Source organism: Aythya fuligula, chromosome 1 (assembly GCF_009819795.1).
Source record: "Aythya fuligula isolate bAytFul2 chromosome 1, bAytFul2.pri, whole genome shotgun sequence".
NCBI lineage: Eukaryota > Metazoa > Chordata > Aves > Anseriformes > Anatidae > Aythya > Aythya fuligula.
In genome coordinates this window covers 87,159,195-87,183,278 of record NC_045559.1, presented here as the reverse complement: position 1 = coordinate 87,183,278, position 24,084 = coordinate 87,159,195, and the positions used below count along the sequence as shown (strand labels likewise).

The 24,084-nt window shown below is 46.9% G+C and overlaps 1 protein-coding gene across 3 annotated transcripts in view; it reads right to left on the bottom strand.

The window, feature by feature from the left end:
- Positions 1-24,084, bottom strand: part of LSAMP (limbic system associated membrane protein) — an 873,680-nt gene that overhangs the window by 15,090 nt on the left and 834,506 nt on the right. For all 3 annotated transcript variants that reach the window (XM_032181799.1, XM_032181789.1, XM_032181807.1), the window contains 3 exons: positions 10,344-10,478; positions 6,673-6,793; positions 5,550-5,698 (listed from right to left, as the gene is read on the bottom strand). In XM_032181799.1, the coding sequence (XP_032037690.1) occupies positions 5,550-5,698; positions 6,673-6,793; positions 10,344-10,478 (405 nt within the window). The remainder of the gene's footprint in view (positions 1-5,549; positions 5,699-6,672; positions 6,794-10,343; positions 10,479-24,084) is intronic.

Genomic DNA, 24,084 nt, shown 5'->3' with positions numbered 1-24,084 from the left:
CACATATTGCTTCTTCCATGCCAGGATCTCAAAAGAACTGCACAGAAACCGATGGAAACTGGGGCTCGGAGACCTCAGTCTGAGGCTAACAGCAGTGGCAATCCCACTTCGCAGATAGCGCAGGTGAGGCACAGCACCAGGAAGCAATTTGCCCAAGGTCACACACTGAACTGTTGGCAGAGCCAGGCAGAACCATGAACACAAGCCCACCAGACCTGAGTAATGACCGGGTCTCTCTCCATTAACTGCAGAGCTCACTGAATGCCTCGTGCTGCCTGAGATGTGTTCCTACTCAGGGGCTGTCTGCTGGGCAGACGTTTAGCTGTAGAGATATGTCACTATGCAAAAGCTGATAGGCCTGGGGCAATGAGTTGTCTCCGGGCTTACCTGTGAGGATGGTGCTAAGATCACTGCTGACGGGCATACGGCTTGGCAGGATACACCGACAGCCCGCTGTTATTCTCTGATCACACTCTGGTCCCAGCTATTTGGAGGGCAACGCTCTTTAAAAAGCACTCCTGGTGCAAGGAGCTAGCTTCTGACTATCTGGAGCCCGTGGGGACACAGCAGGTCGATCCAATCTCTGTGACACTGGCAGATCTCCTGCCCTCACAGTGGTAGCGGGGCTGTTTGAATCCACAGCAGGCACAGGGGAGATTGCCTCTTGTGTAGAAAATACACGGTTAGTCTGGATCTCTGTGTTTATGCAGCACCAGGGGACTATTGTTCTGTGAAAGCAGGCTGTTGTGCTGACATGACTTCCTTGTTATTTAGTTTGGTTAAATAACTCAACTCCCCTTTACCTTCTTCCTGCACAGCAGGCTGCAGACTGCACAGCATAAGCAGTTAAAGCAAAGCACTACGGCCTCATTATCACGCTGCTTTCTATTCAAGGACTCTACCTCTGTTCCCCTCGCCTGCTGCGTGCTGTCTTTATTGCTCCACCCTGCCTCATTAGCAGCGTCTCAGGCTTGCCCCATCTGGCTGTCACCCTAACCACTACCTTCCCTCTCCCGAGTCTCCCTGTTATTGACAGCCCCTGGGAAATCACGGCGTTTGCTATAAGAGCCTCAGATTTTACTTGCAGTTGCACTAAACCCTAGCAGCCACCACCATCAGCAGATGCTCAGGTAGAAGGAAGCACCACAGGCAGAGCATCACGAGAAGGGGTGGAACAGGGCGCACACAGCCAGCGCTTGTGCCGGGGCACTAGCAAGAAATGACAATTTAGAGGCAAGTGGCTGGGATTAAAACTGCTGGACTAAAATGGTAGCTATACCTGAAGCATCTCGAGGAGACTGTGGTGGGATCCTGCCTGCTGCTTGTGTCTAATTGGCACTGGCCTTACCAGGTGCTGCCTCACCTCTGCTTTTCCTAACTCACTGGAGGGCGCCGAGGATGCAAGCTGGAGAGGATGCGGCAGGGTTCCTGCTGAGGTGGCAGTCTCCCATAATTGAGACAATTTAGCCAGCAGGACTGCATAAGGATGTGCAGCACTGCCCTGTTGTCTCCTGTTTTATCCTCAGGGATGGGCTGGCTCTGCGGGAGGCAGAAGGCAACTGATTTGGAAGGGCTTTCATTGCTTTTCTCTGCTTTGCTAGATTGCACCAGGTGCTGCGCCTGCTTCTGTGTGCCTGTGGATATGTTTGCTTGCTTATTGTACCCACACATGTAAGCCTATGTATGCATGTATTTGTGTAACAGATGTGATTCTGGCACACACACACACACATATATATATATACACTTAATAGATATATATATACACATATATTTTTATACTGCACGGGTTAGGATATAAATTGTGGCTTTTTTTTTTTTTTCATAGCACTCTGTTGGCTTAGTGGAATGACAAAGAAACAAGTTCCCTCCCTCCTAATTCACTTGGAAAAAAACCCCTCTCCCTTTAGCTGTAGCACTGCTTTTCACCTCTGTCATGCTGTGATGGCAGCCCTGACTTGACCTCCCTGTCAGATAATTTTCATGGAGATCCGCATGCCCCTTTCTGCCCCTTTCACAGCTCGCACGGTGTTTTGTGCTTGCGGGTGACAGACCTTGTTCCTAGGCTCTGCAGAGCTGAACTAACCTACTGGCTCAGCAGTGCTGCAAAGCACTGTTGTGCCTCCCAGCTCCTCCTGTCCATGGACGTGTGATATGTTCCCCCCCGCCTTGCATGGGCTTTGGTGCTTGTTGAACTAATTCAGCTCTGCATAACAAGAGAAAACATTTGGCAGCATGTTGAGGGGTGGGTGGTAAACCTCAGATACCTTTTTGTGGGTGTAGCGTGTTGTGCTGGCTCAGTGTGTGGTCCACGGAGTCCCAGAGTATAGGAAACACCAAAATCATGCAGCAGAGAGCAGGGTGAGGGGCTGAAGGGATGGCAGCAAGCTATGAGAGGAGCTCTATCATCAAACAGTACCTCTGTGGGTATGCTCCCTGCAAACATATTCCAGATTGCTGTTGGAGACAAGTTCCTGGGTAAGACAGACCTTTGGTCGGACCCAGCATGGCCATTTGGATGTTGCTATAAACTCAGTCTCCAAGAGTGAGAAGAATAAATCTCTCCACCTACAGCAGGCAATCCTGCTGCCGCATCCTTTAGAGAAGATCGCTAGCTATCTAGTCATATAGCTCAAGGGAGGTGCTTTTGTATTTTAATACATCTTCTAGCTATGGAATTGACATCTAAGGCACTTGGTCTCTCCAAGACTTTCTCAACACAGGCTGAGATTTCCTGGAACGGAAGTCACCCATTTTTCTCTGTTGCTAAACTGTTCTTTCACATCATTTCGCTAGCTCCCCTTCTGCCTTCCACCTCAGGCAAAGCTTCCAGTACCTCATTACTAACTCTCTAGTTGTTTCTTCACTACTGGCTGCCATTTTTTTTTCTCTCTGCAATGGGCCACTGAGGAATCATCATTGTGTCTGCCTCCCTAGTGGGATGTTGCCCTACAGTGAGTTTGTTCTCTATTAAAAAAAAAAAAAAAAAAAAAAGAAATAAAACCTCTGGTTCTGGGGAAGAAAAACACTCAAAACGTTTCTGTGTCTGCTGTACCTTGCCAAACTTGGCACTGCTTTTTTTCTTTTTGTTTCTGCATGAGTGTGTTGTCTGGGAATGTGCATTTCAGCTATTGTGTGATCAGTTCAGTATTTTTTTCAGCCAGGCTTGTAGGTTTTTTGGGCCACTTCTTTATCTTTATGAGGCTTGATTCCCTCCACTCATCGCCTCCCTGGTTTTTTAACCTTAGGAATACCAACTGTAGCCTGTCTGAATTTATTATTTTTCTCTCTCTCTCTCTTTTCCACACTAACTATAAGAACAGAGAAACAATATTAAGCAATTTTCACAATGGCTTTCAGTCTCCATAACACTGAGCACTGAAGAAATGGGATTAACTAAGCAACAAAAATAAAAGTTAGAAACAGTCTGATGAAAATCATCAAATCTTTCTCAGCTCCTGCACCTCCATTCTTCTGGCTCTTGTGAAGTTGCTACTTCACAAGCTCTCAAGTGCTTTGCAGCATAAATAGGACTTGAATTTCTAAGGTAAAAATGATAAACAACATTCAACAACTCGACAGAAGGAAAGTTACCTCCATACACATCAAAAGGAGGCTAAAATAGAATCCTCGGTTTTATTCTCTTGTTGCAAGTCATCTTTCATATTTGCCATGGTTCCTCTTGGTATAGGTATCGGCAACTTTGCAAGATCTCCGTGGATCTCTTACAGGTTCTGCCACTGATTTTATGACCATGGGTAAACCGCTCCTTCACTCTTATTTCTTAGGTTCTTCTTGCAAAATGGTGCTAATAACACTCACCCATTTCTGAATAACTTGTGATGTTAAAATATTCATTGCTAGCAAATCCTTTGAGATCCTTTGAGGTGAAGCTCAATGCAAAATGCTTTTCTAGCAAAACCAACCCCCCATCCAAAATCACGTGTGCATACATACATTATTGAATTTCATCTTATATTTTGTTTCAGTGGTGCTTTTCAGCTCATCTGTATAACAGGAACCAACAGAGAGGGCCAAATTTAGAATTCAGCCACAAATAATTGATTCTAAACTTAGCATTATATTAATATCAGCAAGAACAAATCTGGAGTATTTGAAAACTGTGTTCCAAATTGCTGCCTGAGGATTTTATTTGAATCTCATGACAGTCACAAGACCAGGGTGAAAAGAATTTCAAAGTGGGAATTTGCTTTGTTTCTGTGACCAAATGCTGCAGGAAATCAAAGATATGTTATTTTATGATAAAGCTGATTCTTTAGTTAAAAAAAAATAATCTGTAGAACACTCCTAAATCTTGCAATAATTCAAATTGCACTTGTAATAAATCCAGAGGTGGTAAACACAGAACACCAATGGTTTTATCCTTTTCCACTACATCTGTTAAAAAACAGACCAAAAACCTTTTATTTTCCCTGGTGCTTCCAGTAATCTGACCACACACAGCAGAAACTAGACTAAACTGCTTCTCATATTTAGACAGCTTTGCATAGTTTATCTTTTTTTTTCCTTTTTTTCTTTTCTTTTTTTTTTTTTTTCCTGTTTAAAAGGTCATGCAGGTCATGGCCTGAGTGTTTTAATTCAGTGTGGAAACATCAGAGGAATATAACCCTATGTCACTTCTTGGTCTTTGGGTGCATTCATGTGAGTGGGTCACTCTGCTGCAGTCTATTTCTGGTGGCAATAATAATGTGCATTGTAAGCTGAGTCCAAGTGCTGTGCCTAGGATCCAGAACTGGATTTTGAATAAACCTCAGTTTATACATGTACATGGGTGGGAGAAAAGGAGCAGGGTCTTTATTTAGGGCAAGTTTTGAACCAGCTGCAAAATTCAGACTCAGCAGGTAATTCTGTTCTGGAGTTTGGTGTAGTCCCAGCTTCCACCCTTTTATGTTTACTGCTGTAAACTCAGTAATTGAAAGGTAGTAGAATGAGATCCCAGGAATTTTGTTCCATATTTCATCTGCTGATTACCTTTTTCCCCATGTTCCCTACAGTATGCCCCCTTAAATCACTCTGTCTTATCCCACTTCTTTCCTTTCCATTTTCCTCCTATTTTCAAACTCATTTCTCTCTCCTTTTTTTTTTTCTTTTTTTTTTTTTTTTTTGACTCTCTTGTTCTCCTCAGGCTCAGTGGCTAGTCTCTCCATCTCTCTGAATTACTTGTCATTTCTCAGCTGTCACAGACCCTCCGAGCCCCGGCCTTTCCTCTCCTTATTAAAAGGCCTGTCATTCTAACGGGGTCTTTGGTTCCAGCCTTAAAACAAACACGTTTTTATTACTTTAACAAAACCTGACTTCAGCAAAGAAAGTCGATCAAAGGGCTTGACCGTAAACATTTTAATTTGGCTGTGTTCTTGTTTCACTGTCAGTATGAACACGTATGTGTCTGAAGTAGTCAGTTCCCAGCTGGAGGTCCCGGGGCGTTGGCAAGCAGATCATTCCTGAGTTTTGTGCCCCTGTGTGCTTACTACCAAGCCTGGTCTTTGTGAGAGCAACCTGGACCCCCTTTCACCCTCTCCCATACTTACTGTAAAGGTATAGGCTGGCGTTTGTGACTCCCAGCTTGTTGGCAGCCACGCAGGTGTAGTTCCCGTAGTGCTCCTCAGTGACGTTGGCCACCATCAGCAGAGACTGGCTCCCCGTGCTCTTTATCTCCAGACCGTTGGCGCTGTTTATCCTGGGAAGACAGGAGAAGAGGCGTGCAGTGCAATGGCAGTAGTGTATGGGGAGGAAATCACAGCCCAGGGGGTGGGTGGTAAACCAAAGTTATTTGGACCAGCTGGAGGGTGAGGATGGAGGGAGGCAGAGATGAGATGTAGGAAGGAAGAGGACAAAGGAGGCACTGATGGAAAGCAGGAGGAGGGAATGAAAGGAAGGAGGAACACAGTGGAGAGAAATGCCACTGGTAAAGTAGTGGAGAAGAAAGAAAAGCTGAGGGTAAGGGAGGAAGCATTTTTCTGGCACTGGCTTACACCGGGAAATGAATGCACCATGGCCAGCTGAGGGCTAGTCTATAGATGGAGAAAAGGTTTTTAGTGAAACACACCAATTAAGGCATTCTAATGCATGCTTTAACAAAAGCGAGCCACTGATGAGCCTGGACATGTGGGTCAGGTTAAAAACTGCAATAATAAAACCACTTCTAAATGCAAAGTAAATGCTCAGGTATAAGGAATAGACAGATGCCTTTTCTCATTTTCCCCTCACACGCAAACCCAGGTGGCTCAGGTTGCAGATAGGGGGGAGCCTTACACCTCAAGCAGCACCATCCCCACATGAAGGCAGCCAGAGTGGTGTTATTTACCTGGGGACCAACGCTGCCTATTTTATTTTCTGTATCATGGATGAACATTTAATGCACGAACATTTGAAGAAAACACTTTGGATGTCTTAATTGCAAACTGGCCCATTACCGACTTGAAGGGAAGAGCCCCATATTTAGCACCTCTTTCAGCATCCCTGGCACAGAGAAGGATTGCCTCCTCCAGCCCCAAACATGCTGCCTCTGAATAAGGTGATGGAACAATCTTAATGTATAGGGCTTATGGAGAGTAACTTGCTTGAGGAGAAGAACTGGGGATGATAACAGCTCTGAGGATCTCCTGTTGGACTGAAAAGAAGAGAAAGGAAAAGGAGGGCTAATGGTCTTACCTGGTGTCATCCCTGTACCACTCAAAATCAGGCGTGGGCACTGCTGATGCCTCGCACCGGAGTAAGGCTTGTCGTCCCGTGGCCGCTTCATTGCTCTTGGACTCTGTGATGGTGGGAGGGTCTGCAGGGAGGAAACGCTGGGTCACTTCTCACATTTTCAGATGGAAGGAAACAGTGAAACTGCTTCAGGGCTGGCTTCCTTAGGCAAACTATTTGAGCTGGCGGAGGCCTGTAGCTGCTGCATGCTGTGGCACATCCACCTCTTGCTTCCCTGGAGAACACCTGCTCTTTGAACTCCCCCTAATACATTATGCCAGCACCACTCCATATGCATGCTTCTCTTTACTGGCCCTCTGTCATAAATGCATAGGCACACACAGGCAGAGTTAAGGTTAATGATGGAGTTATGTAATTTATGAATATTTACCTGTGGCTCTCTAGTGCACATGGGCTCATCAGAGGGAAGGAGATGAGAGAAAGATGTTCACAATGGTAAAGGAAGGCAGCAGCAGTGAAAGAAGAAAGTAGGAATTTAAGACTAACACAAACATTATTTTCTGTACAACCTGCGTGTCTAACATCAACACTATAATAAGAAAGGAAAGGGCTGAGGGCAGAAAGACATTCACGGCTCAAAACAGAGGAGCTTTAGCAGGAGCTGTGGGTGTGACTTTGAAAGCCAGACCTCTTGCTGAGACACCTCCCTGAGGCGTGCGAGGCCACAAGGCCTGTGTGAGCCCTTTCGGACACCACGCTTTGTCACAGGCTCGAAGGAGGTCGTTCAAGCTAGCTCTGTGTGAAGCCTGTCCTCAGCCCAGCCTGGTATTCCCAGCCCTGCTCATTTCACAGCCTGAGAGCTGTGCCACGGGCAAACAAAACTTGGGAAGCATCGGTGTGCGCTGCTGGAGCAGGGCCCAGGTACTGGGCAGGGTAGGTGCCTCTCAGCACCGTGTTTGAAATGTTAAGTGACAGGCTTTACAAATTAAAAGGCAGAATTATTTCCACCTGGCTGCTGAGAGGGAGGAAGTGCCTTGTCTGCCATCACAGGTGCCTGGATACTCTGAGAGTCTGGGGCTGCAGCTCAGCTCTGCTGAGACTCAGGCTGCCATAAAGCACCTTCCCTCTGCAGGATACAGCTCTGTTGTCTGTATCCACCCTGGAAAGGCCAAGAATAAGAATCAAAATGGATGGTGTCAGTCAAAGGAAAAAAAAAAATAATAGTTCTGTCTGGAAAATGTATGGCGAGAAGTTTCTTGTGAACACATTAGCCATCTCAATGTGATCCCTTTCCTGACCTTAATTGGGATTTTATGCAGGGCTTTAGGGATATTGCAGCGCGCCCTCTAACATCATAAATATTAATAAGTGTACATAAATAGGATCCTACATTCAAAGGCTGTGGGTTCACGTAAATATTTTAATTTGGAAAGGAGGAGGGGTAATAAAAGGAGAGCGAAGGTGATTTTTTAAGCATCCTTCTTTGATTTTTTTGTTTGAGCACTAGATCTTCCTGCTGTCTGCAGCAAGAAAAACCTTTTCCACCTCACTAAATCCAGCGCATGTGATGAGTCATGCAATGAACAGCACCTTTCTGTGAGCCTTGAAAACACAGCCGCTCCGTGTTTGGCTGTATGCTGCTGGGGAAGCCAGGAGTGGGTCCCCTTTCACTGGGGTTTGCCCTCTGCTCTTCCCCAGGCCTCAGTTTCCCTGTCTGCAGTGTGCCAGAGCCATTACTCACGGAGCCTGAAGGTGGTAGTGTGAGACCAAAGCAAAGAGACTGTGCTTTCTCCTGCAGTCAGGGCTGACAAGCTGCCTGCTCTGCAGCCTCAGCGAGAGATGAGATGATAAGAGATGGCCAGGAAGCTCCTCACGTTGGGCAGGTCCCATTTTTCAAACCTACTGCGATTTTCATAATTTTTACTGCTGGTGGTGTATTTAAAGAAGCAAGGTAAGGAAAGACGTATGCAAATATCTGGCTTTCATTTCCCAAATTATTTATTTTTTTTCCTGTGCAGGGCCCTCATGAACTCTGAGTTTTTCCCTTTGCTTGGCAATAAAAGGTCTCTCCTGAAGGAAATAATAATTTGTGCACATTACAAATTAGGCCGTGTAATAATATTACAATATCATATCATTTTATTTTCATGTGCTGTGACAGTAAAAATGTTTAAAATATTACTCTAGTATAGCTACTATGAGTTGAAACAAAGTCAAAATCAAACACTGACTTTATACAAACAATCTGTTTCAACCATGTTAAAGGCATCATTGAAATTACGCTTCACAGAAATATTTGAAAACATTAACTGGTTCTCACGGAATGCCTCAGGTTTATAAATTTGGCTGGTTTTGAAAGAAAAAGATACTTTAGACTGAAAAAAAAAAAAAAGCTTTAGTTCAGAAAATCTGCTACTATAGTTTCATACTAATAGCAAAATTTGGCCCAAGAAGCAGCCTTTATTAAACTACTGTCACCCAATTTTCTAAGATAATTCAAAAAAAAATAATGATGTGGAATCTGAAGACACTGCAGGGAGCCCAGAAGCAATGCCTATAACCTTGACTTTTAAAGCAAGACAAAAGAGTTGATCTGATGTGATGGCTCAGAAGGAAAGAAAGAAAAGAAGAGCAAGAATGGTATAAAGAGGTGCTAAAACCACATGGAGTGGCAAACGAGGCTGAGATGAGCTGAGACACTTGTTGCTGTCAGCTCTCTGCCCTAACCTACTCCCAGGGAGTGCATACCCATGAATCAAGGGCACGTATACGCACCCTGAAACATGCCTGTAACCATCTCCAATTTCAGTTTAAGTTAATAGTCTGCGTAAATTGAAGCAGGTCTAGAGAGGCTGCACGTCCCATTTATCCATCCCTGCTGCGGAGGTATTAACCTCCAAGCAGGGGAACTGCGCAGGCAGGTGGGGATATTCCTCTTAAATCACTCCAGTGCCAAACATGAGCCATAAAAACAGGGAGGTGGATGTACACACACGTAGGATTGTGCTACTAAGGGCAGGCTGAAATATCTTGTGTGTGCAGGCATGGCCGATGTGGTCCACTCGCTACAGCAACACCCAGTGAGGATTCATGGAGGTGTGGGGTGTGGATGCCAGCCACACAGCCAGCCGTGTGGCTACGCCTTTGGCTGAACCCTTCTCTGTGCTGCATCGGTGCATGGAGGGCTTTGTGCAAATGACCTGAAGCCTGCTTAAAAGTCACGTTTCTGGCCCCTCTCATTGACTTGTGCCTCTCCCACATGTGCCCCCAAGCCCCTGGGGCGTGATGCCCGTGTAAGCGCTGCTGAGCCGACTCGGTGCAGGCAGGCGCGTTCGCTCTGAGCCGGCTGAACCTTATCTATCCTTGCTGCCTTGCTGAAGCTTCTCTTCACGCTACTGTTCTCCCGAATATCAATGAGTAAAAACAAGGCATCGCCAGCCATGCTGAGGGGAGAGAGAGGGGCAGTGCACTGCTTCTTGCTCTCTTTCTCCCTTTTCCCCTCACTCTTCTGATGTATTTCCAAGCTTAAAGCACAAACTATACCCTTTGGTAAGTGCCCCACATTTCAGATTCTGTAATTTAGACCTGGAGAGGCTTCTCTGTTTATCCTAACACCACCCGTGGCCATGAGGAAAGCTCTCCCCATGGACCTGTTCCCCTTGTAAGGTACTCACAGTTCACAGTGACCCGGACTTGCTTGACATCTGCTGAAGCAACCTCGTTGGCAGCTTTGCACTCGTACTTGCCCGACTGCTCTCGCGTGATCCCCAGGATCTCCAGATACTCTTCCTCACCTTCAAACTCTCTGCCTGCAGAAGAGAAAAATACAGATGGTGGCTCTGCCTGGCATACAGATCGGGGAAGTCTTCTGCTGAATTCCTATGGAGGAACAATCACCACAGCGATTCTGCAAATAAACAACAGCTATTGAGGGAGCTATTTTGAGGTTATTTCAGAAGCTGTATCAGCAAGATATTTGCATTTTATTTAGTTATTGAAAGCTTGGTTTGGAAAACTGGGGAAGGAAACATCCAAGTGGTAGCAAAGTGCTGCACATCCTGTAGGCTGTCCAGACCGAAAAGTAAAATCTTCACCATTTCAGACTGAAGTTTGGTGGTGTGACCGCGAGAAGTCAGTCAGCCTGTGGCCGACGTGCTGGGTCAGGGGTTGCTGGCTCTCAGACGAGCTGCTGTATTGTCAGCAGCCCTTTGGGCACCGCGAAGCTGTGAAAAATGTCTTTCTGTCTCTCGGAGCAACCGCCACCCCGAAGTGTCATCGATCAGCTCACGCTACAGTTAAACACATCCAAACGGAGAGAAACAAAGTGCAATTTGATCTGCGAAGACCAATAATCATTACGAATCCTCCCCCTACTGTCCACGCGAGAGGATGCACTGAGGCCGTGCTGCCTCGCTGCGGCAGGTTTGAAAGCAGCCACTTGAGCATCAGCTGGGGCAGGAACCAGGGGAGGGCTGTGGCCGTGCTTTTAATTCACTGCCTGACCCTGGGTTCAGGCTCATTGCTTTCTCCCCCTGTAAACTGCAGCTAATCGCCCCTCTCTGCCATCACCTCCCGGTCAGGGAAGGGCGCTGAGGTTAACGCATGCAAAGCACATTGGAGTCGCTGGATGAAAGGTGCCAGGGAAGCATGAAATATTAGGATTGGTCTATCTGTGCTATTCCTTCAGAAAGCAAAGTAGAAAAGGGCTCCTCCTGGAAAAGCTATGAACTACTGTGGCAGCACTGTGATGGGAGACCCCCCACTCCTTGTGGGGGGCTGCAGCGTGCAAAGCCCCCAGCCCCAGCTGCATGCCTGGGTTTGTGTAGAGAAAGCATCCCCCAAGCCTTCAAGGGTAAGAGCCAGATTTTTCTTTTCTTTTCTTTTTTTTTTTTTTTTTTTTTAAAAAAAAAAAAAGGCGGCCAGCACACAAGGGCTCCCTTTCAGGCTCCTAAGAGAGCGGCCAGATTTTCCAGCGAAGCTCTGCCCGGAAGATGATTTCCGCTCAAAGGGTGCCGAGCACTGCTGAAATCCTGCCCACTTCACAGCAGCACTTGCTTGAGGGAGTCCAACCAGGGCCTGGACGACAGGGCTGTCGTCCTGGGCTCTGCAGCACTGAGTGAAAGCAGCAGCTAAGCCCCCTCTCCTATCGAGCCCCCAGAAATGAGCCCCACCAGGCAGGCACGCGTCCACTGCAGCGTATTAGCCAGGTCAGGCTGGCTGCACTCACCAGCTGCATGCATTTGCCTTCTGCATCAGAGATAGGGACTTCAGCAACTTCACAATCTGCTCAGAACTGTCCTTCACGCAATTATTTTTGCCTTTTTTTTTTTTTTTTTTTCCCAGGCAATTTTCGGAACCATTCTAGGGGAAAACCTTCCTCCGTCACGGAGACTCAGCATGTGTACCTATTAAACTCATGCAAAGACGAGCTTTCCCCTTTCTTTCAGCAGGACTAACCAGCAATCCCTTTTCCAACTCCTACCAGCTGTTCAGGTGAGTGGAAATCTCATTGCTACGTCTAAAATTTACAACAGCTTTGATGCAGGCTTTCCCACCCCTTAAGAGGCTGCTGAAAGGCCTTGCTCTATGGCACCTGTGTATTTTACAAGGTAATCCACTGGCAAAGCTGGGATGCTGCTCTCAACCCTCTGCCGTGCCCTGGGGCTGATGCTATGGAGAGCCAGGGGAGAGCTCGTGGAGAAAAAGAAGGGCAGGGTTTTCACAGGTGCTTTTTATTGGGGTAACTCCTGGATATACTTGGGAATCTTACCTCCTGTAGGAGCAGCGTTAGGTCAGTCCTTGTACAGTCATGATAAACCCCTTCCCTAATCTCAGCATGACACAAGGGCCCTCTCAAGGAGATGGTCTTGCCCTGCCCTCCAGCAAAAGAGACTCTGCAGCTTCTCCAGACCGTCTGTTCCCCCGCTTCACCACCCTTACCGCTGGAGCCATTTTCCCTGCAGTCTGACCTGAGTCTCCTTTGCTGCAATTTAAGGCTTTCTTTTTTTTTTTTTTTTTTTTTTCCTTAGCCACTATAGACAAAAAGAACAAATCATTCCCTCCTTCTCTGCAATAGCCTTTTATCAACTTTAAATCACTTATGTTCCTTCCTTAGTTGTTGCCGTGTTTTTTTTTCCTTTTTTTTTTTTCTTTTGGCTGAATGGTGTCAGGTCTTTCAAGCTCTCTTTGTAGGTGAGGTTTTGTAGACCCTTGATCCTTCTTGCTCTTTCCTTTTAGACCTCTCTGACAAGTTCACGTTTTCCTGGAAGTGCAACACCCCGAACTGAACACGGCACTTCAGATGAGGAACTACCACAGCTGAAGGATCGCATCACTTCTGCGCCGGGCTGCTCTCTGTACAGCCAACACAGAGTTTGTGTTTTCACCCTAGCGTAATTCATTTTTGAGTGAGATCTCCTTTAATCCCCAGATCGTCTTCCAACGTACTGTTACCTGCTAATAACTCTCTTTGAAAATGCCACCCCCAATTTGAGCCAGCGGTCAACACTCGCCTCCTTTTACAGCAGCCTGCCCAGTTGGTAGGTCAGCCAGTTGACTGGAAAGTTAATCGGACACTGAGGAAAGGCTCACAGAGAAAAGGTTAAAACATAATTTGCCTCCACTTTGCAAATCATTTGCTCTGCAGTTCTGCCTTGTTTATACACAGGGCTCATTCCAAGTGGGACTTGCTTCTCCTGCAATTTGCCCTTGTCACAAGACTGTCACAGTAATGAAAAGAGGGTTGAGGGTGACTTACCAGCTCTAATGGAGTGGCACCCTCATTAGGGGTGCTGTTAAGTCTGTCTGTCAGAGCACTGCATCAGTGGGGCTCCAGAAAGTATCCTAAAAGGTGCACGCTTTCCTAAGGGAAGATATTTTTCGGCTCTTCCCTGATAAACACACATCCACTTAAAGGTCTAAACCGTGTCCCATGTCCAGCAGAAGGGCTTTCAGCAGCCACACATGACCCTTCCCAACAGATGATGAGCTGCTGCTTCGCCCTCTGTAGTTCTTTGGATGAGCATCCTTTGGATGAAAGGGAAGGCATCTGTTTTAAAGGGAAACCAAAGATATCAATAGGCCCATTCAGCTCCTCATCGCCCTGCCCCAGGGCTCAGATATGAGCATAACGCTTCAGGGGAAGCCTCTGTGACAGCCCGTCGGTCTCCAGATGAAATAGTGGTAGCTCTGTTCTTGCCCCTGCACCAGAGATCTGTTTCAGCCCTGGCATCACCATTTTCCTACAAAATACAGACTTGGCTCATTTGCAAGTTGGACCCCTTTGCTTGCAGCCCTGTCCCCCCCGCCCCAAGAGCACATTAAGCATTCCCAACAAAGAGCATTTATATAAGATTGAGGTGTCATAGTACACATCAGAGGGAGAGAAAAGATATATCACGGCGTGTTAGAAAAATGTCAGGTTGTGATATCTTGCACAGAGCTGCGGAGATGTTTTCACTAATTCACCTTGGCAGCCAGATTAGGTGAGTCGTATTAACTCTAACCTCCAAGGCAAAGCAGGGCAGGGGGGAAAGAAACAAAGCTCCAGACGCGGAGTAAATTTACAAACGTTTCCGTGCAGGAGCCAGCTTTGGCAGGAAGCTGATGGTTGTCGCCGCGCAGTTTATCAAAGCGGGGAGGGAGAGGGTTGGGACAATGCTCTCTGGTAGAGATAACAATGAACATACTCTGTTAGGTGAAGAGAGGGACTGCTAGCTGCTGGCAAGCGAGCTGCTTGGTTCCAAAGAACATTCAGATATTTGCCTAGGGTGTGTTAGCCAGGGGGCAGAATCCTGACCCCGCTGCCCAAACCATCCAAGGTCTGTCCTCTGACTGCTCTGTGTGGTTTGGTGCCACCCCATCCCAGTGAGGGGCTGTCCCAGAGTCCCTGCAGGAGAAGGCTCCCCGTGCAGGTGCTGCTCTTTTCCTCCCAGAGCACCCATCCCTCCCTGTGCTTCCAGACAGCTCACTGCGGAGGTGGCTGCCACGTGCCCATCGTCCCCTCCCGTTTGTGCCTCCAACGCTGGGCTCCTTCTCGTGCAGAAATTTCTGTAGTGCCTTTTTGTTTTAATACAGTTGTGCTCTTACACTGAAGCTCAAGCCCACTGAAGCTATCTGCCTGCATTTGGTATGTGGAAGAAAAGATCAGACACCCTGCTTCTGCATTTGTTTCTTCTTCCAAGGCTCTTTGTAGTTGTGAAAAGGGGAGAGCAGAAGGGGCTACATGTCCTTGTTGGGCCCTCCTCTGCCTAAAACAAGAAGCAAGGGGATAACAAAAGATTGCAAATCAATAAATGCCATTTGAAGTTTTTTTTGTGTGTAGCAAATTCCAATACTGAGTAGAAGTTTTTGTTCTCTCTGCTCTGTCCATTTATTGTTTAAGGTCTTTGCCCTCCCAACTTCCCTCCTTCCCTCTGCACCACACACTCCCTACGAAAAGGCTTCTGAAAGACAAAAAATAGCCATGGGAGCCTTAGACATCATTTTCTTGTTTTACATCTAGCTGAGATTTTTTTTTTTTTAATTCAAAACTTTGAAGTTTTCATTTATCAGCCTCCATCTCCTCGCCCATCACAGATTCCAATGAGCTTGGCAATTTTTCTGTCCCTCAGTTGAAGAAGCTTGTTTATAGCAAAGAGATCAGTGGAGAGCAGCAGATGGTGGATGAGCAAAGGGAGTGCTAGTGCTACAACGCTACAGCGAGGAGGGAAGGTAGAAAAATGAGCACAGTGTGGGATACAGAGACAAATAGATGGAGAAAATGAAAGATAATAGAGAGGGACCGAAGAGAAGGACAGAGGCTGGGGGAGAGAAATGGAAACAAAGTGAGACTCTTCACGGGCTGAGAAAAAGAGAAAATGGTGGTCAGCTATCGACACAGAAATGTGCTGAGCTGAAGAGTGAGAGCAGAAGGTGGAGGAGAGACGGTGGCAAATAGGGAGATGTGCAGGATGGAGAGAGGCACTGGCCTCCCTCGTGCAACGGGAGCCGTGAAATAACCGCTGCCAGAGGGACGCAGGCAGGGGGGTCAGATGTAGCAAAGCAATAATCACTCTGTTTAGGCAGCAAGGCACAACAGGGTATTTATTGTGTAAGCTGGCCTCATGCCTCCCATGCCCTTAGGTCTGTAGCTATTGCACATAAACCAAAAAACGAGTGCAGTGCCAGCGAGGGCTCTGGCCCGGCTCCGGCTCCATGAATGCGAATGAGTCAGATCAGGAGGAAACACCCTGGCATGGTTTTCCCTGGCGTTCGTGGGACCTTACTCAGCAGTGATCCCATTTTCTCCTTACGTGCAGAGCTGACTGCCTTCCCTCTCCAGGCACGGGCTGTGCCCCAGGAGCTCAGAAATCCTGCAAGCCTCGTGGGGACGTTCCCCCAAACCCTGCAAATCTAGCATGAGAGTAAAACTCCTCCGGGTGAAAGCAGCCTCTGTCTCCAAATTCCCACTCCCTCTTGTCTAAAGACAAGATAACTTTATGACTTCATGTCAAAGATAATGATACATGTTTTTAATATCCATCTCTCTTTTTTTTTTTTTTTTCTTTTCAAAATTACTTACCGAATTGGACCCAAATTTGCTAACGCTCTTTTAAATGAACACAAAACAGCATTTTTTTGATGGCTGAATTGCTCTTGCACAAAACTTGGCTGTGATGCCAATGTGCAAAGTAAATTATCAGCCACGAGGTAAATTAAGTCATCTAATGTCACAGCTACAATATTATGCTCCCTAAATGTTGCACGCTGCCATGTGAGTTATGTAATGGCGGTGCTACCAAACATCACGACCTAACTCCACTGCCAAGAAAATGACACACAAACACGAACAAAACAATAGCTGCACTGCTTCTGCATCCCCAAATTCCTGCCTGCTGCTTTCTGAAGGTTACTTTACAACAACATGGGGTAGACATCATCATCAGCTAGAGGAATCACTGAGATCCTCTGTCACCTGGTTTACTCTCAGTTAGCCTCATGTGCTCCTTTTCCTGTGAGTTCTCCCATCCTGGAGAAAGCACTCATGCTGTCATCATCATGTATCTTGAAAACCAGTTCTTCCCAAGGCCAAAGAACAGATCTGTCCTGCCAGCAGAGAGCTGGGATGGACTGCAATGTCCCGAGTTTAATTCCACAAATCCTTATGTCAGTCCCAGACCTTGGGGAAAGCTCGTGTGATGATGCGCAGTGGTACTGGCTGTGCCAGTCGGCCAGCGTAAGAACTATAGGGGTGGTCTGTGCTTGGTGGCATCTTTAAATGTCCTTGTTCTGCTCCTTACAAGAGTCGTGTGTCTCCCACAGAGCAAGACATGCTCAATGCACCATTGTGCAAGAATCAATTGGAGCGCTTTCGGAGGCACCCGTGGAAACGTTCCCATGTTTGTAATTATAATGGGTTTGTTCCCTTGGGTCGTATCCATTCACACTTCTTGGGATGAGCGGGTAAGAACGAACCCAGAACTTCAACCTAACGCAAAAATTATAAATATATATATATACACATAAAACAGCACAAAGATTCAATTTAGCCCGCAGAATTCCATCCTTTTATGTCTCAAACTCTGAAAAAGGCCTGACAAATGACAGACTGCCCCAAATTTACTTGAAATAGGAAGCAGCATTACCTTAGAAGCTGACATGTTACCATGGCTCTTTCTCTGCAAGCCAGAGACAAACATTTCATGGCCGGATCACGCAGCCCTTGAATCCTGCGAGATGGCAATTCCCGTAACTCATCCCTGTTTCCAGTGATGCTACTCTGAGCACTGAGTTCACAACTAAACCCTAAAGACCAGGGATTTCCGTATCAGCTTGGATCTCGCCACTGATCTTTTACACAGCTCTAGTTTTCAACTGAGGAAATGGGGTCAAAGAGTTAAGCCACCCCTCAGCAAGATTTACCCTTTCAAAAACATGTCAGTGTGTTGTGATGGCTGGCGCCAATATTTGTATAGGTGGATTAGCTCCTTGAAAAATCGTTTTGTTTGCTTTCCTGTTGACCACTCTCCCTGCTGCAATGTTTCTCAATTAGATCCAGCACAGAGACTGCCTGACACTGCCAGGTATCGAGGCGAGGCTCACGGATGTCTTGGGCAGAGTGGGGTGGGCTGGGAGGAAAACTGTCTGGGCTCACGTGCTGCAGGGACTTCTGATCAGCTGGGCTGGCTCCCGTGATGCTGTCAGCTGAGGGATCTGCTGTTGATTCATAGTGATACTGGCCCAGACAAATGACTGCTTCAGTGCAGGATATGTAATTCCTACGCTGTTAGACACTCCCTTGCCTTCCAAAGAATAAGGAGGCTCTCTCTCAAACTTGCAGGGCACTGACTGCGAAGGAGGAAAGCAGCATTTGCCCAGTGACTGATCTTGCAGCTTGTATAATCGGACAGGGAGGCAAGCAGTGAGCAAACACAGACCCTGCTTTTCAGCTCTTTCAGCTCCCGGACACAGCTCTCGCAGTTGGCAGGGCAGCTGCTGGGCATCAGCACTACTGCGAGTCACGGCTTCCTTCGGAAAAATGGGGAAAGGAGGGTGTTCATCAGAAAAGGAGAAAGCAGAAGATGACGAACAGAAGAACTAGTTTCAAACCAACTCATTTCTGACTTCTTCCATGTCACCATGTAAGTCTATGATGGGGTCAGAGGATAAACCAAAGAGATATTTCATTGCCTTTGTCTCAATTTCCTGATGCTTACAGGAAACTTCAAAGCTTTATTCACTGCTGGCATGTGAACATCATGGCAAACCATGCTGATAAAGAAGTGTCTCACCGGGTTTCACCTCTCTGCATCCATTATGGACAGGAATCCACTTCCCTCTCCCTTCCCCTGTCCCCGAACACATTTCTCTCCTCAGGGAGCCCAGCCCCTTGCTCTGCCACGAGCCCCTAGCAGGGAGTGCAGCCTACAGGAACCAGAGGCAGCCCGAGGGCACTGACCAAAGGGGGCAGAAAAAGCCATTCATTTTATCTGGAACACTCCCTGGCTCCTTTCTGCGAATTTCCCGAAGAGGCGGGGGGTTTCATTAGCGTGGCTTTGCAACTGCGCACCGGTGAGAGTTTCACCATAACTAAAGCAGCAGTTGTTCTAATTAAAGCAACGCGGAGCAGGCCACCTTAATCACTGGCATGATTTCATCTTCCTCGAGGAGAGAGGGGAAGAGGGATCACACCTGGGAAGAGAGAGGGAAGACGGGGAAATGTGCTGAGTCCGTTTGCTCCGCGTTCCCCAATTTAGAGCACTGAGGGATGTCTCTCATCTCTGTAAAGATTAATGTGAGCTTCTGACGGCATGTTTTATTAAATGGTTATATAATAATTAATGCTTGAGAGCAGGGCTTGCAAAAGCTTCTAAATGCTTTAACAGGACAAGACCCAGTGGCTTTCGATGGCATTTGTGCTTGCAAGTCACTCAGGTGCACTGCAAAATGTCACCTCCACTCTCTTATTCAAATCAGTGCCTCATTTACTCCATCAGCACGACCTTGCAAGGCTACATGGAAGAAACCAGGGGCAGGGGTGAGATCGGTGAGAACTCTAGGGAGAGGGTCCGTGTCCCCTCAACCTTGGGTGCCGGGAGGAGGGACCGCCAGCGCACGGCCCGAGGGAAAAATCCATCAGCTGATGAGCAAGTACCCTGACACCAAGGACACCTGAGGAAATAACAGCATGATAATTCCCATCCCGACTCTCCCAAAGCCTGCAGCGGGGAAGCACATCTGTCCCTGAGACGAGGCACGGCGGCAGACCAGGTAGAAATGCTGCTGGCAAGCTAGGAGGCCAGTGGGCCAAAGCTTAATAGGAAAACAGCAGTGATTTGTCTCCACCACTATTTATGTTTCAAGCACATGACAGGCTGTCAGTGGAAGTGAGTGCTGCTAAATTTACTGCTTCTCAGATCGCAGCCACAGTTGCATACTTGACAAGTCACTTCATTTGAAGGGCTAGGTGCTGGGCTGGACCTTCCTCCCCCATGCTCTTCTTCAGGGAAAGCCGCAAACCAGCTGTCTGTGCGCCGAAAAGCCTTCCCCTCGGGGGCTGTATCATCAGGGTGTGAGTTTAGAGAAAGGGGACATTCTGTGCGTATTCATTTTTAACCCTGGTAAGTGCTGGTCTTGTTCTGGGCTGTGGATGTGGGTCGGAGAGGACGCACACCTCGCAGAGCTGAGCTAGTAACAGGTCTGGGCATTAGGAGAAGGTGACAGCGCGGTGAGAGCTGGTGGGCACCAGCTGGGAGCACGGGGGAGAGGTGCCGACCATAGGACACAGATTTCCATCACCTCTCCTTTCCTGCTGTGCCTTCTCCTCTATCAGATTTGCCACTGGAGGCATCTGCAATGGCTTGTGGATACCTTGTCCTGATCTGGGGATGCCGGTCACACAGACCGCAGACTGACTGCCTCTTTAGAAACCAACGGGAGGGACACGGGGAGAGGTGGGGTTCGTGAGATCGAGACTGACAAATCATTTTGGCTACCTTCCGCTCTTTCTTTGGTTCACTGCTTCCCAAACAGACACTTTTATGAGTGCCTCATCCAAGGCTGCTCTAAATTTTTCAGGGAGTGCGTGTGTGTGGGGAAACACGACAACCGTGCCCTCCCACCTGGCCTCCAAGGACCAGGAATTCATCCACAGTAATCATCCATGCCCCGTGGGCTGAGGTCTCTGACACTTTTACTGGATAACAGCCCCTCTTAATAATCCAGCCACCCAATCGAATTCCTTTTTATCACCTCTCCAATACCAATACTCCATCCGAGCACTCTGTGTAGGCAAGGACTCAATGGAAAAAAAAAATAATACCCTGAAACTTCTGACCACAAGATTTCAAATTAATAAAAAAAATGATTTTCAAACTCCCTCTCCCCAAACACTTATTTCCTTATTTCTCAGCTACTCTTGAAAGTGCTGTCCTTGTATTTCTAAGTCCGGCATTCCAAGTGGGATGCTGGGTTTGATTAAAACAACTTCCCAGCTTATAGGTTATGTCAATATCCTGGTGGGATTTTATGCCACTAATCTCAGCAGTTTGCAATTTCAGAACAGGTGATGGAGGGGAGGATTTTTAACTACATTAAAATGGTAAATTCACCTACAGACTATTTTTTTTTTTCCCTCTGGTTTAAGAACAGAAGGTCCTGAGATAATTTTCAGGCAATATGAGCTTACATGTACATGCAAAGAGCAAGAAGGAGAGGGAAGAAAAGAGAAGGAAGGAGAATGGAGAACCGGGAAAGAACTAGCAAGACAAAATAAGAAATAAAAAGGCATAAAGAAGATGGTTTGGGAGACAGAAGACTGCCAGAAAAAGAAATAGATAAGGAAATGAGACAGATTAAAGAGCATGAGGTATAGATTAAAGGTTGATTAAAAAGTGAGGGGGTGCAGAGGGTTAGTCTAGGCAAGGTGAATCACCATGGAAAAGCAGTGAGGGAAGTATCTAGTGTAGGCTGGGAGTACAACATACAGCGGGTTACTGAGCCCTGACTCTTTCAGATGTATTGGAGTAATATTGATCTGTAGCAAACAATTTCGCTGCTCACATGCAACCCAAGGCTGCCAGCAGGGTCACTGAGAGTCTGACACTTACATGGTATGGATACATCCACGGGACATACAAGTCGGTAGGGAGGTAGATAAGATGTCCCCGTGATCTTTGACAGTGGAGGCTAGGGACAGAGAGGGAAAGTTTGGTGCCAATCCCTGGTTCTTCTATTCCCTGCTCCTCTTCCAGCTGGAGGCACATGTGGAGAGTCATGGCAGAGAGCTGGAGGAACGAGAGACTGAGACATCTGCCTTGGTGTTTCTTCACTTAAATCACAATCCTTCCTGAGCCCCTGCCAAACAGAAATTGGCTGAAGGCTGACATATAGCCCTCTGAATTTGAGCCTCCTATGGACATTTGCACATGCTGCTCATGCCAGCGGTGTTGTGTTAACTCATAGATCACTTGCCTAATGATTCAGGGATTCGAGCACCTCAACGTGGAGCAGGCAGCGAGTTGGAGGCAGGAGGGCTTGACTCCCCGTCTGTCTTTCTGTTCACTCAGTCATCCACAAGAGTGGATGATTTCTGCAGTAGCCTAAAGGCAAGCCTTGCTCTTTCAATTAAGAGAAAAAGAAAGAGCAAACATTTAAGAGCCCTCAGAGTTAGAGATGGGTTGATGCTGGCAGAGAGCATTCAGAGGAGGGAGATGGCCTCACTTCCATTTCCAGGCAGGAAGCCCAGCCCTCACCTGCACTGTAGCGCCCATCACCAGCCCCATGCAGCCTTAAAAGATGGCATGGGAACAATGCTGGCAATGGGGATGCTCACCTGTAATCCCTCCTCTGCTGTCTGCATGGAGCTGGGAAGGTGCTAACAGCCCTTCCACCCCCAGGACTCGAGGGCAGGCGATAGATTGAATCTCGGCTTAGGCAAGGGCCTTTCTAGGGAATGAGGCTGCAGGATTTCCTACCGAGTTTTCTCAGAAGAAATGCAGTCTAAGTTAGATTCAGACTAATAGCCTAACACTTGTTCCTCTCTAAAAGCAGAAAATGCCCAAGGCGTTTTCCTTGTGCTTGTGCAAAGACACTGATCACAAGCCTGTATACAGCACCACATTCTGGGGCCCTTCTGCGGGGAAAAATCATTAAGCAAAATCACACGCATACACCCAGCAAAAAAGGAAAAAGATGAAAAAAAAAATCTCTGTGTGCAGAGGGAACAGTCACAGCTGTTTCAATTTATGAGACAAGAAATTGTATTTCAAAGAGAATACAGGAGTTTTCCCCTTTGAGAAAGTTATTAACCAGAATTCGCAATAAACCTCCCTCTGTTTATATGGCCCGAAACTGAAGGGCCCTGCTAGAGGTTATACTGAATTCTGCAGGGCTCTGCCCTGCCAAGAAAAACTCACGAGTCTCAGACCTTGCCATCCCAGAGGTCTGCATCATCTCTCCTGCTTTTGACACATTACCCCCCTGCTTCTAGTTCCTCACCCTTTTTTTCCCTCCAGTTCACGTACCTCTTTTTGCCTTATCAGTTCTCCCTCTTACCCTCTCTCCCTCCTCCTCTTGCCCTATTATTCTTTTTCATAACTTCCAACTCTTTTCTTCTTCCACTCATATTTCTGTCTACGACCAAAACCCGACTGTAACTCATCCGAGCTACTGCACTGACAAAAAACATTCACAGAGGAATACTGAACGGGAGAAGAGTTCTTGCATTTGCAGCTTTGTTTTGCTTCTATCGTTGCCTGTTATACAGCAAACACATGTGGAGATTGCTCCAAGACAGACAATCCCATCTCACACCACACGGGTGGAAAAGGTTCTTCCACTTCAAAGCCGTAGGGAATTAAACCAGAGAGGGAGAAACAAAACAGAACAACAACAACAAAAAAATCCCCTGCAACTAACGGACTGTGCTACAGCTAAAGAGAAATCACTGGGAGGTGTTGACAGCAAAGAGCATCACCTGCGGAAGAGCACGGCTGCTGGAAATTTCCTTGAAGATGACCTACTGAAGATGTGTTTGATTTGAACCTGTAAGGGTCTGCATCTACTTGTACTTGAGGACCCTGGTGGAAAGCTGAAGGCTAACTAAAAAAATCTTTTGCGCGTACCAGCTTCGATCCTTAGGGTGTTTATCAAGAAGCAGGCAAACAACAGAAGATATAATGGTGGTGTAAAAGAGGTAGTAAAAAGTAGAGAGAGAAGGTAATTCCAGCAATCCCATGCATACTTGCCCTTAAAAATGGAAAATTTAATGTGGAACATACATCCACGGCTCGCGCTCGCTTTTTAACAAGGAAGCAAGTAACTTAAGGAGGTGGTAGGTTATCCCACGAAAGGAAAACAATCAGTCAAGCAGCTATAAAATCAAGGACACCGTCTTCTTCTTAACCCTCTCTCACTGCTGGAGGAAAGACAGTGGCCTGGGTGGACCACTGCCCCTTTTCTGGCAGGGCTGCTCTTGGACACATCCTCCGAGTCCTGCTGCTATCTGCTTCTGTCTGCCAGTGTCTCAGCACACGCTTTTATATACACGGTATTGGTGTGTGGTCAATTTTATCTAACAATTTGTATGCAGCAGCCTGGAAACGAAAGTATAACAAGCATTGCAAAGCTGATGTTCCCCTCATTAAAAAGAGAAAAATCCTCCTTCACCACATATGACCTAGTATCTATATCTCCCTTTTGGACAATATAGACGGTACTGTACATACAATGGAAGCAATAAATAAGCCATTATGTAAAACAAGAAGAGGCTTTCTAATAGGGCAGTGAGTGTTCGACATGCAGTCATCGATTTAAGCATCAGCCAAGCAGGTAATGATTAAAAGATGAGAAAATGCCTGGTCTCACTCAAGAGCCCAATCAAGATATTACAAAAACCTTCCAGTTTTTGCACAATAACTCTCTGGATAACTCACA